Raw genomic sequence first — 13,183 nt, 5'->3', positions numbered from 1 at the left:
ACTACGTCGGTTGCTGCGTCGGTCGCATTCCCACCGGGCCATGGCGGCGTACACCTGCATCACCTGCGGGCTGGCGTTCGGCGACGCGGAGTCGCAGCGCGCCCACTACAAGACGGACTGGCACCGCTACAACCTGCGGCGCAAGGTGGCGGCCATGGCGCCCGTGTCGGCCGAGGGCTTCCGGGAGCGCGTGTGGGCGCAGCGCGCCGCGGCCGAGCAGCAGAGCCAGGGCTCGGCCACCTACTGCGCCGCGTGCGGCAAGCGCTTCGCGTCCTTCAAGGCCTACGAGAACCACCTGCGGGCCCGGCGGCACGCGGAGCTCGAGCGCAAGGCCGTGCGCGCCGCGAGCCGCAGCGTGGAGCTGATGAACGCCAAGAACCTGGAGAAGGGGCTGGGCGCGGACGGCCTGGACAAGGACGCCGTGAACGCGGCCATCCAGCAGGCCATCAAGGCCCAGCCGTCCCCCAAGAAGGCCGGCCCGGCGGCCGGGCGCCCCGGGGAGACGGCCGAGGGGGGGCGGGCGACCCCGGACCGCGACGCCCCCCAGAAAGCCCCCCGGCTCCTGTGGTTTGAGCAGCAGGCGAGGAAGTGGGCGAAGCAGCAGCAGGAGGAGGACAGCGAGGAGGAGGAAGACCTGGACGGGGACGGTAAAGGCCCTGGGGGGGGGCGGGAGGACGCCCCCTCCCTTCCCAAGCCCCCCTTGATTTCTAGATTTAGCCTCCAGGTTGGAGAAGGGGGTGGCGTCCGCTTTAAAGGGAGGATACTGAGGAAGGGCGTTCGCCATCCTTTCTGAGTGACTGGTCTGGCCAGCGGTGGGAGTTTGCTCAGTTCCCCTGTAGTGGATTAGGAGTCTGAGTAGTTAACGGGGTGGAGTGGGGGGCGGCTCCCTACCTGCTCTTGTAGGATGGGCTGTCCTTTCTCTGTTTTGGAGGGGAGGCTCTTAGCCCTGTGCACGGGGAGGTCGTGTTAACCCCACACCAGCAGCTGCAGAGTTTGTAGTTCTCTTGGGTTTCTGGTTATAATGAGTTTGCACTTAATATAGTTGATTAAGGTAATGAGGTGTGGGACTCAAGATCAGCGGAATAACCTCTAGTGTGGAGCTGGAGCCAGCAGCGCGGGCTCCTTGACTTGATGCCTGCCTTCCCTCCTCACTCGTGGGTGTGTTCATGTAGACGGGGGAGGAAGCAGGAGACGCCTTCATCAAGCCTATGATACACAGGAAAAGAGGCATTAAGGGATTTCTTAGTCATCAGGGGGAGACGGGTGCTCCAGCCTGGCCACACCACATAGGGGACTGTGCTCTCGGGGGCGCAGAATCCGTGTGCTCACGCAGGCTGTGGTGACCGCTCTTCTTAAACTAACTTGGCTTTCATATCTCTGACTTAAAGATTGGGAAGATATTGATTCCGACGAAGACTTGGAATGTGAGGAGGCTGAGGAGGCTGCGGAGACCGCAGAGGCAGAGGAGCAGGGGCAGGGCCCCCCCCTTGGTGCCATCCCCATAACGGACTGCCTGTTTTGTTCCCATCACTCAAGCTCCCTCGTGAAAAATGTGGCTCACATGACTAAAGTCCACAGCTTCTTTATTCCTGACATAGAATATCTTTCAGATCTTAAGGGACTGATAAAATATTTGGGTAAGTGTGATAGTTTTCCTTCTAATGAGGAAATACCACATTTTGGGGGACAGGTATTAGGGGAACGTTAGTTTGTGATTCACATTAATTTTTTTAAATTACCTGTTTATTTTGTGGCAATCAAAATGTGAACATGTTTCTTGAATTGTGGGGATGCATGTAAGCTTTGATCTAGCTGCAACAATCTTTCCTATTTTTCTAGGAGAGAAAGTTGGTGTTGGGAACATTTGCTTGTGGTGCAATGAGAAAGGGAAATCCTTTTACTCCACGGAGGCTGTCCAGGCACACATGAACGACAAAAGCCATTGTAAGCTCTTCACAGATGGGGATGCTGCTTTGGAATTTGCAGACTTCTATGATTTTAGGTGAGTCTGTAGTTTGTAATGTGAAGAAGTGAGGTCATCAGATCTGCATTAAAGTGATGTTGTATGTGCCAGGGGCTGCCGTGTATCTGGCACCGTGCAGTGTATTCGTAATAACTCTTTGAAAACTTGTTTTTGTTTTTCATGATGACATGGTCAGGATTTCAGTGTTGTCGGGCCATGAACAGAGGCACCGAAATTAGTTTTCACGTTTTGGTTTCCTGAGAGTCTTGAATCATAAGCAGTCTCCTGAGCGAGTTGAGATGGTTGCTGACTTGGTCCAGTCCCAGGCATTCTGCGTGAGGTTACCCCAGTGGTGGTTCACTCTTAACCAGAATCTTGAGTAATTCATACATTATACATAAGTCTGTGCTCGGGATTGTGACACTAGTTCTTCGCATCAGGATGCTTGAGACCAAGCACAAGTGTGCTGCACAAGCAGAGGTAAATCATTCTGGCCAGGTGTGCAGAGGCCATGGGATGCAGGGGTTCTGAAAGAAAAGTTTTAGTCTTAGAAGTCATCCTTTTGCGTGTTCCTCCTGACTTTTCACATCTCTCTCGTAGTCACTTTGATGTCTAAGTAGTGGTATCTCGTGGTTTTAATTTGCATTTTCCTGATGATAACTAGTACAGTTGAGAACCTTTTAATATATTAATTGGCCTCTTAGAAATAGCTTGTGAAGTGCTTGATTAAGTCTTGTGTTTTCTGTTGGATTTTTCCATCATTGCTAACATTTTAGTGTGCATTTTTCCAGTTGTTTTCTATACATTTGTGAACATTTTTAGGAACAGATTCTTCTAGTATTGTGCTAATATGGTAATTTGCTTATTGTACTCAGTTTAAGTTAATTAAAAAGGTAGTTCTTCAATTGCATTACCTGCATTTCAAAACTCAATGCTTAAAGGCACATGTGACTAGTAGCTACCATATTGAAAATTTCTATAACAGAGTTCTGGACATCACTGTTCTAGAACTTGTTTTATAATTGTTGACTATAGCTACATCTCTAACTCTGCAGTCTCTTCTTCCTTTCACTTTAGCAACTTTTCTGGGGGAGAATAAAAGGTGAAAGAATTCAGTTATAGGTCATTTGCTTGCCTTTTTTTTTAAAGTTAACAATTCAAGTTTCACAAGAAAATTAAGCAAGAGGTACAGAATTTTCCCATAAATTCTCGGTTCCCAGAATCCCAAGCTTAGACTCCCTCATTATACTCTCCTGCCTATAGTGCATTTGTTACAATTGATGAACCTGTATACACTTAATCCTATCACCCAAACTCCATCATATATACTCCATCAAGAGATGACAGGTGGATGGTGTCTGTTCTGTGGGTTTGGACAGGTGTATAATGATGTGTATCCACCTTTGTAGTCTCATGCAGATTAGTTTCATTACCCTAAGGCTCCCCTGTGCTCTGTCTCGTGATCACGCCCTTCCTCCACCCCAGTCCCTGGTAACCACTGATCTTTTCACTGACTTTTCTGTTTCCATATTTTGCCTTCTCTAGAATGTCATCTAGTTAAAGTAATACAGTATGTAGCCCTTTTCAGACTGGTTCTTGATAACTCAGTCCTTTTTGGTTTGAATAATATTCATTTACCCGTTCACCTACTGAAGGCCATCTTGGTTGCTTGCACATGTGGGCAGTTAATGACTAAAACTCTTCTAAACATTTATGTTCAGATTTTTGGTTGGACTTTGGTCATCCTAATTGGGGGTAAGTGGTAGCTCATTGTTTTAATTTTCATTTCTCTGATGAAATATAACGTGGAACATCTTTTGCAGTGCTTATTTCTCATCTGTGTGCCTGTTAAGGTGGTTGACCCACTTCTTAGGATTGTTTGGTTTCTTACTGAGTTTTAAGATTTCATTATATATTTTGGATAACAGTCTTTTATCATATGTGTTTTCTATACATATTTTTTTCCAGTCAGTGACTTGTCTTTTAATTTTCTTCACATTGTTTTTTACAGAGCAGACGTTCTTTATTTTATTTTTTATTTTTTTAAAGATTTATTTTTTAATGCATGCAAGAGCTACAGGGGTACAGGCCAGAGATGCAGGGGAGTGAGAGGATCCACCAGAGACAGAGTGGGGAACAGAACAGGCAGACTGACCGAAGTACACTGCTGAGGGGAGCAGTGGGCAAGCCAGGAGAGGTCTGCTGCGCCATGTGGGCTGCTCCCTGGCCGGCCAGGGATCGAACTCGTGCCGCAGAAGCTGCGGATTTCTTCATAGTGTGGTGCTTAACCCTTTGCGCCACCAGGGAGGCCCCATTCTTAATTTTAATGAAGTCCAGCTTGTTGGTTATTTCTTTCATGGGTTATGCCTTTGGTGTCATGCTAAAAAATTTACCACTTGAACCACACCTAAGTCATGTAGGTTGTCTCCTTTGTTACCGTAGAGTTTTTACAAAGTTGTGTTACATTTATGCCTGCGATTCATTTTTAGTTCATAGACCATTTGTACACTTTCATACAGAGAAAATGCCACAAAGTTGTTGTCGCTCCAAAACTTTCAGTTTGTAATCTCTGCTGCTGTTCCTCCTTGCACTCCCCACTTAAGTGGGTGATGGGTTTTCCACATTGGGAAGCACGATTTTTGCGTGTCAGTTAAATTTGAGGTGTTTATTAATGATCTTTCATTGCTACAGGAGTAGCTATCCAGACCATAAGGAAGGCGAGGACCCTGATGAGACTGAGGAATTATCCTCAGAAAAGCCCCTGGAATATGATGATGAAACCATGGAGTTAATTCTGCCTTCTGGTAAGTTCCCTTTTCAAATAGTTCAATGCCAGTGAGATTGTCGAAGAGGCATGTTCCTATCAGTCCCTTCCATCCAGACAGAACATAAACAAGTTTGCTTTGATTAGTCATTTCTTTTCAAATACGTAGACCTTTTCTTTATTTTCTTGGCCCCATCTAGGTTTTTCTTGTTTATCTGACCTTTGAATTTTAATTCTTTGATTATTCTTGGTTCCGCATGTTGCTCAGACTTGCAAATGGTAACCTGGCCTGGGTGTATCTGACTGAGTAGAGCCTGGTTTGCCTGTGTGTTCTGGCTATTGGAGAGGCTTTGAGTTTGAATTCTGCCTTCCGTTTTGGGGTGCAGGATTCCTGTTGGTGAGGATTTAATCCAGGTGTGAAGAGGAGGCATAAATATGAGAAGCAGCACTATTGTCTATGATCTTATGATCAGCTGATAAAACAGGAGCAGCCGTGGAAACGTGTGAGAAGGCGGGGAGGTAATGGTAGAGACAAGGTCCTCCTTGTACTACCTGCACCTACTGAGGAGTCCATGTGACTGGGCAGATGTGTCTTGTTAAGTTTGCTTCCTTAACTGTGGAATAAGATCCCACAGGGCTTGTAGGGATGAGCCCTGTAAGGCAGCATGTTAGTATGACTGTCGCCGGCCTCGTTCACATCTGCCTTTGCATGTTATAAAAGTGCATGCCCATGAGTGTTTGTACGTAAGAAATTTGGTCTGTTTGAGAGAAATTTTCATCTGGACTTAACAGTTTTGAAACTTAAAAAAAAAAAGGCTCTGTAGCTATCTAAAAGACATATTAGGGGACTGCATTTTCCAAGATTAGCCAAAGCCAAAACTGGGTTTCTTCTTAGGATACTCCTCTTCCTCTCCTGCCTTCAGATGATTACTAAATGCAGCTCCTAAATTGCTTTTAATATATTTTTTGTTTTTCCCATTTGTCTGTGTCACCTGTCATCTTCCTGTCTGGCCATGCCCAGTCTGTTTTCCTCCTGACAACTAGAACATTCTTTATAAAATCATCAGGAGTTTATTTTTTTGACCATCCCCTGGGAGTTCTCCATGGAGAGGCTTTGTCTTTAGGGAAGCTGAGTTTTGCAGCTGCTGCTCCCCTGGGCTGTTCCTTCACCACCGTGGTGGTTTCTTCCTCTGGGCTTTGCGCTTGCGTTGCCTCTGTCTTCTCTCAGTGAAGACTCAGCTTGGGTGTGTGACCCCGGAAGCCTTTCTCAGCTCGGATTCTGTCCTAGTAGCAAGAGTCTCCTGTGCCCCAGGACTTCCGCAGGCCTTGTGACATCCCTCACCCTCGTGTGCAGGTGTTGCCTTGCTTGCCTGTCCTCCCCTTTACGCTTGAAAACATAGACTGCTTCTTGCTCTCAGCACAGGATCTGAAAACATTCAGGAGCCAAAAAAATATTTCTTGGCTGAGGGATCGAGAGGGTGAAGGTGACTTTTAAAAGGCAAGATTGATTCCCTTGGGCCGCTGTGGTGCAGGACAGATGAGCAGAGCTCCTCTGGTCACGAAGCGGCCTCGGGGCTCAGCGCTGCACTTGCTGTCCGTGGTAGCATGGCGTGTCGCTGTGTGTCACACCATGAGGTCGAAGAAGAAAGTGGCCTGACAATAGCTTGAAGTCTGGGATTCCTTGCTCACGCTGCTGGTCTTCTTGCTGAGTCATGTTATTTTAAAGTATTCGGACATAGACTTAGAAGTGAAGTAGCTGGTTGGTTGTAGGACTGCGTCAAAACGCTTGGGAAAGACCTCGACGCGGCCAGGTACTTCCTCACCCAGCATTCTTAACTAGACTGGCACAGTTTTTTGCCCTGTGCAGTATGTGAATTTCCTGGGTAAATGTCGTAACTACTTCAAGTTACCTGTGTGTCTATACACATTTCTTTTTTTTTAAGATTTATGTATACAAGAGCTGGGGTATAGGCCAGAGGTTGAGGGGTGAGAGGATTCACCAGAGACAGAGTGGGGAGCAGAACAGGCAGATCCACTGAAATACACAGCTGAGGAGAGCAGCGGGCAAGACAGGAGAGGTCTGCTGCACCATGTGGGTTGCTTCCTGGCCGGCTGGGGATCGGACAGCTTCATAGGTTGTGTCTTAACCTCTTGCACCACCAGGGAGGCCCCATATACATTTTTTGACTATTGTGTGGTAGAGGCCTTTTCTCTGGGGAGAAACTGTGGTTTCTTAAAGCATGTGTGACCTGCAGAAGAGTAAGAGCCCTAATAAAAGCATCTAAATATACATCATTTGCTGCCTTGATGGGTCTTTACAGATGACTGAATGCTGAGACCTTATAATAGGATTGGTTTAAATAGCAACAAAGCATAGTTTTCTTTCTTTTTTCCCCAGCGTGAGCTTTTTATTTGTGAAAAACCACCATTATTCTTGAAATCCGCCCTCTCCCTCCCAACCCTTGCTCCCACCTCCCACCTTTTTCCCCTCTGGTAACCTCAGTTCTGTTGTCAGTGTCACTGGTTGGTTTTCATTTTGTTTGGGTTGGTTTTTAATTTATTTTTAATGTAGATGAAATCATCCCATATTTGTCTTTCTCTTTTGACTTACTTGACCTCACATAATCTATTGTTCCTTTCAATTTTCTGCATATGCCAAAATTTCATCTTTTTTTAGATTCATTTTTACTTATGCATACAAGAACTGGGGTACAGGCCAGAGGTCTGGGGGATGAGAGGATTCACCAGAGACAGAGTGGGGAGCAGAACAGGCAGATCTACTGAAATGCACTGTTGAGGGGAACAGCGGGAGAGACAGGAGAGGTCTGCTGTGCCATGTGGGTCAGCTCCCTGTGACAAACTAATGCTGCAGTGGCTGCTGATAGCTTCATAGTGCTGAGTCTTAACCCATTGTGCCACCAGGGAGGCCCCTTTTTTTCATAGCTCAGAAGGATAGCTTTCTTAACATATCACAACCCGCCAGTATTCTGAAACTTCTTACTAGATGCTACAGTGCTGGAAATGTGACCCAGTGTTTGCCGTCTCATTGAAGGGCAAGCCTCCTTCAATCAGTCTGATTGCAGGGAGACCTGACAGCTTATAGGCCATTTGTCTCCTCCCGTGTCTCAATACTGGTTTGGGGAGTTTTGCAGTGAACTGGGAAGATGGGAGATCTCTGCATAAACACAGTAGAAGCGTGAAGTGGTGTCCAGCAGCAGATTTACTCACTGGTTACCTCTTTGGACAATTTTACCTGTCCAGCGCCACTTCAGTTTTGCAGTGGAGTGATTGCGTTGCCAGGGATGTTAGCATGAAGCTATTTGAGATGGTTTCAAATGTGGAGAACTTAGTAATATTCCATCCACTGTGCCCACTATAGTCAGCTTTAATTTGTTCCAAAATCAGTGGTGGTTCCTTAAATCTATCCATACTTGAGAACCTAGATGACCCCAGAGCAGTGACAGGGATGATCCAGTAGAGGGCGCTGTGAGCATTCGTTTTGATGACTGGTCAGGCGGGTTCCTTGAGTTTCACTTCAATGCTCTTCAGCTGCTGTGAATAAGTTCGTGGGAAAAACACGTCCATTTCGCCAGGTGAAACTGCTGGTGGATCTGGGAGAGAGACATAGTTTATCTTCGTAGGAAAATTACAGTTGGAAATTTTTCTTTCCCACTGTCTGATGACATCACGTGTGAGGCTGTTGGCTGAGCAGAGCTGGGCAGTTCCGTGAGCTTGTGCTGCCGGGTCAGGCAGGCGTGGCTCGCTCAGACAGAGAGCTCCACCTGCTATTTATTGCCTAGTCACACTGTTCTAAAAATACTTTTCCTTGATGAGGGCCTTCCAGTGAGCTGTACTTTACATATTATACTTGATGCTTAATGTCAGGTGCTGTCACTGACCCAGGGTAGGCTGGCTCTGGGCACGGCTGTTTTTACTGCCCACCCTTCCATCCCCCAAGGCTGTTAGAAACCTTGGCACTGAGTAGTGAAACCTTTTCAAGGATATTTTGTTTGTTTGTTTTTAAAGATTTATTTAATTTATGCGTACAAGATTTGGGGTGTTGGCCAGAGGTGTGGGAGGGTGAGAGGATCCACCAGAGACAGAGTGGGGAGCAGAACAGGCAGACTGACTGAAATACCCTGCTGAGGGGAGCAGCGGGCAAGACAGGAGAGGTCTGCTGCGCCATGTGGGTATCTCCTTGGCCAGGGATCAAACTCATGTACAGTGGCTGGAGATAGCTTGATAGTGCTGAGATTTTAACCCCTGTGCCACTAGAGAGGCCCTTTTCAAGGATGTTTTTAAAAGCCAGCCTTCAACAGTATGTATTTCCAAATGCTGCTTAAGAAGATAAATATATTGATTTATATGTAATTGACTGGCATTATCATTTAATGATTTTGAGGTAACTATCGCAAACCTGCAGCACCCGGCCCTAACATTACAAGTAGAAAGTCACAGTAGACAAGGGCAGATCTGCCTGCTAGAGCCTCCTCCTAAACTTGATCTTAGCCGTTACCTGTACTTGCTTTTGTGGGCGGGAGCTTGTTAATGCTAAGCAACCAGTCAGCTTCAGGGAAAAACATGTTTTCCCCTGTTGGTGTCCTCAGGCCTTGTCATCTGTGAACCAGAAGCTTCTGTTTGTCACTTCTGGAGTCTGATCACAGCACCAACACCTAGAAGTAACTACTTTTCTGTGTCCAGGTAGTCAGCAAACTTTTCCGTTCCCTGCAGTGCAGCGCAGATCCCGGCCCGGCCCACTGTCCCGGGGAAGGACCAGTGATGACTCACTTCAGGCAGATAGCATCGTGGCACACTTAGCGTGACAGCTGCTGCTGCATCAGCCCCAGCAGTCCAGACAATGTAGCTTAGTCATCTTTTAAAGTTCCAGTTCAGCGGTGCTTCCCCGCACAGAGAGCAAGAGGGCGGCTCAACCTCAGCACCGTGGGCCTCTCGGGCCAGGTAATCCTCCATCTTGGGGGTCTGGCTGCGCTCGGGAGGTTGGCAGCGTCCCTGGCCTCTCCCCGCTCTGCGCCAGTAGCCTCGGAGCTCCAGTAACGAGATGTGTCTCCAGTCAGGGCCATGTACCCGCGGGGGGTAAAGGCGCTTGGATTTGAGGACCGTTGCCACAGAAATTTAAGCGAAGGTGGATTGATTTCTGTCCCAGACCAACTGTGACTCCAAGACATAAACATCAGGATCGCTCTCTATGCTTAATCCCCTTTGTATTAAAAAAAATAAAGTGCAGACCCCTTACCTCCTTGGGCCCTATGTGGGCACTGCTATGAACTTCTATGACGCATACTGCATTTAAGTACTGAGTTTTCACTTAACAGTGGCTTGCTGTTCTCTTTTTAAATCACTTTCTTCTTAGGCTTTTTTTTTTTTTTTTTAAAGGCTCGCTCTCATCCTCCTCCAGCAGGTAGTGTGCTGTTCCTACTCCCAGCTAGAGATCTGTACAGGTCTGGTTTGGAAAGCCCATTCTGTGTACCTCTGCCTTGAAAAAACTATCCAAGTCCATGTTTGAATATTGCTCTTTGGCAAAACAGGTGCCAGAGTGGGTCACCGCTCCTTGATGCGATACTACAAGCAGCGGTTTGGCGTATCCAGAGCCGTGGCCGTCGCTAGGAATCAGAAGGCCGTGGGCCGGGTGCTGCGGCAGTACAGAGCTCTGGGGTGGACCGGCAGCACAGGTACGTCGACGCTCGCAACCCTGGGGCAGCCGGGTATTGCAGGTATTGCAGGCTGGGGGGACGTCGCTTCCGTTTATGTCACCCTCGCAGGCCTTCTGTAGGGCAAGCATTGGCCGCAAGGCCCCGTTACCGCTGGACACGGTTACGCGATCCCGGAGCTCCATGGTGTACGGACTTCACGTTTCTGGTGCTCTCTGAAACTGCATACACACTAGTAACTTTCTAGAAGGGAATAGTTACAAAAATAATTATTTTGTAATTGTCAAAGGGAGAGATTACAGAGGAGTTAGAGTGTCCTTCTGGCACTGGACTGTGGAGTCAAATGTAGCTTCTCTGATGCCCTCATTAGATGAGTAAGTGGGTGCGATTCCATTAATCTCAGCACGTTGTTTCCACATTTGTAAGATGAGAAAGATGATGGGCCCTGCCTTCGGGAGTCCTGGGGGCCAGGGTCATCCAGCAGGTGTTCTAGAGCCCCTGCCCTAGTAAAGGCCGTGATTTTCCCACAGCGAACAGAGAGGAGTAAAGTGGGCATCGACACTGTTGAGCTCTGAAACCCCATCAGAGTAAAATAATTTCAGTGTGTTCTGGGGTATCTGCATATGAAACTCACCGTTCCTGCGTGTGGGCCGGACAAGCCCCAAGTCCCGCAGACACTGACTTGGTCTTGTCTGCCTGCCGTGCGCGGTCTGCCTCTGCCCCGTACATCCTTGGAGCTTAGACACCCTTTACGGGTGGTGAAAACTGCATAGAAACGTGTGCAGGGAGGAAAGTTCTGGTATGCAGACGTGGGACCCAAGGCCCCCTGGACAGAGACCCCAGGTTAACAGCTCTTTACATATGAGACACAAACTGAGACTCATGGGTCACCCCCTTGCCTGGTCTCTCGCCCCCTTGGCCACAGGGGCGGCGCTGATGCGAGAGCGGGACATGCAGTACGTGCAGAGGATGAAGTCCAAGTGGATGCTGAGGACGGGCATGAAGAACAACGCCACCAAGCAGATGCACTTCAGGGCCCAAGTGCGATTCTGAGGCCCAGAGAGGAGTGCGCTGCCACCCACCTCCACGAGTCCTGGCCCGAGTTTGGTGGGTGCTGGACTGTGCACTGGCCTGTGCCTGCTTCTCGCCCTCGTCGTCGTGATCGGTCTGACTAATAATAAAAGTCAGGATCGTGCTGGCGTTGAGGTGTTGTTATTGGGCAGGGTCTAGAGCTGTTTCTGCAGAGTGAGAGATGTACCCACCAGACCCCAGGCCCTGCGCTACCAGCGGGCAGTTGCTTTACTGTTGTCCGAACATCATGGAAACTTGTCTCTGGTGAGCTCCCTGTACCCTTCAGGAGAACTTACTCCTTGGGGCACTGGGGCTTGCCTCAGGAGGCTTTAAGCTTAGGCAGGAGCAAGGTTGAAAGTCGATCCTGGGTGGATCACAGCGCAGGACAGGGGAAGGTCTGGGCCCAGGGAAAGTGCGTCTGTCACCTTCTGGGAGCCCAATTTTGAGTGGGGCCGCCCAGGGCAGTGCTGTGCACCCTCCAGTGCTGTCTTTACCTGAGAGGTTGGTTCAGGAAGAAAGTCAAAGTCAAATGTTGAGCTCTCCTCTTAGAAACAAAAATGACCTCGGGGTCAAGTTTGGGGAGATTCTGTTTAGGCGGTTTGGGGGAGGACATGCTGGAAATGAAGTTCAAATCCCCTGAGTTACTTTTCTGGGAAGTGGGCACTGAGTTCCCTTTCTGGGAAAGGTAACTTTGGGAAAGTGACTTGGTTCTTAGAATCTGTGAAACAGCGTTTATTCCCACACAGCCTGTGGGGGTTGAATCTGCCAAAGGCCCCGTGACTCAGTCAGCCCCTAGCACAGCCCCCCCAACATGAGGAGGGTGTGCTCTGCCCTCCTGTGAGTCTGAGGAGGGGCTCCCGGAGGCCAGGGAAAGCTCCCCTGCTCGGTCTCACTTGGAGATGCTTCTCTCTCTTCAAACTTGGGATTCCGAGGTGAGTTTTGTCCCCTCAGCACACAAGTTCATCCTGTGCCATCCATAGTGGGTGTCCCTGCATCCCACACGAGGGCCCCTCCTGGGTGGCACCCCTTTACATCTGTCCTGGGGAGATGTCGCAGGTGGTGATCTGAAGACCTAGCAAAGGCACGTGAAGTTGTGCTTCAGCTCTTGCCGATTTTCACTGGACACACTTGGCCCACCTCCGACAGTGTGAGGCCACAGGGCACGTCTCCTGCTCGGTGCTTCCCTCTCTGCAGCCAAAGCCACCCAGCACCATGTGTGCTGCGCTGTGTGAGGCCCTGGGATTCTGGGCCCTCGTCACTGGCAGGGGCCTGGGCACAATGGCGGTGCCCACCTACTGTCTCCTCACTGTCTCCAGGCTTGGGAGGTGCCTTCTTAGCTGGATTTGTGATTTGTGGGAGGGCCCATCGTCTTGCTCCTAGCCACATAGCTTTATCAAATTCAGTTTATTTACTTCTCTGGAGTGAAATTCTCTTTGGGAGAGCGGGCAAAGAGAAAGATTGAAACCTCACCTCCTGACACGGAAACATGCCATGCAAACGCCCGACAATGGAACTTCTTCCCGGGGCACTTGGTGTGGAAAGTGTGGAATGTCTCTCTGAGACGTGTTTCCTTTGGGTTCCCGCTTGCCACACCCCTTGTCCTCTGTAGCTCGGTGAGGTAGTCTGGGACCCGTCACCCCACGGCGGTATGTTGTTGGGTCTCCCCGTGTGATTCTTGTGCAGCTCCCCGCTCATGGCCTGGCATCCCTCACCTTA

At 48.9% G+C, this 13,183-nt stretch overlaps 1 protein-coding gene across 1 annotated transcript; it reads left to right on the top strand.

The window, feature by feature from the left end:
- Positions 1–40: 40 nt before the first annotated feature.
- Positions 41–11,494, top strand: ZNF622 (zinc finger protein 622; the record flags this gene model as incomplete). Its single annotated transcript, XM_084233911.1, has 6 exons — positions 41–647; positions 1,389–1,637; positions 1,840–2,002; positions 4,655–4,767; positions 10,274–10,417; positions 11,322–11,494. The coding sequence occupies 6 exons, from the start codon at positions 41–43 to the stop codon at positions 11,447–11,449; spliced, it is 1,404 nt and encodes a 467-aa protein (XP_084090037.1). The 3' UTR covers positions 11,450–11,494.
- Between the last annotated feature and the right edge of the window lie 1,689 nt (positions 11,495–13,183).

Source organism: Talpa europaea, assembly GCF_964194135.1.
Source record: "Talpa europaea genome assembly, chromosome: 5".
NCBI classification, from domain to species: Eukaryota; Metazoa; Chordata; class Mammalia; order Eulipotyphla; family Talpidae; genus Talpa; species Talpa europaea.
This window is presented reverse-complemented; position numbering and strand designations above follow the sequence as displayed.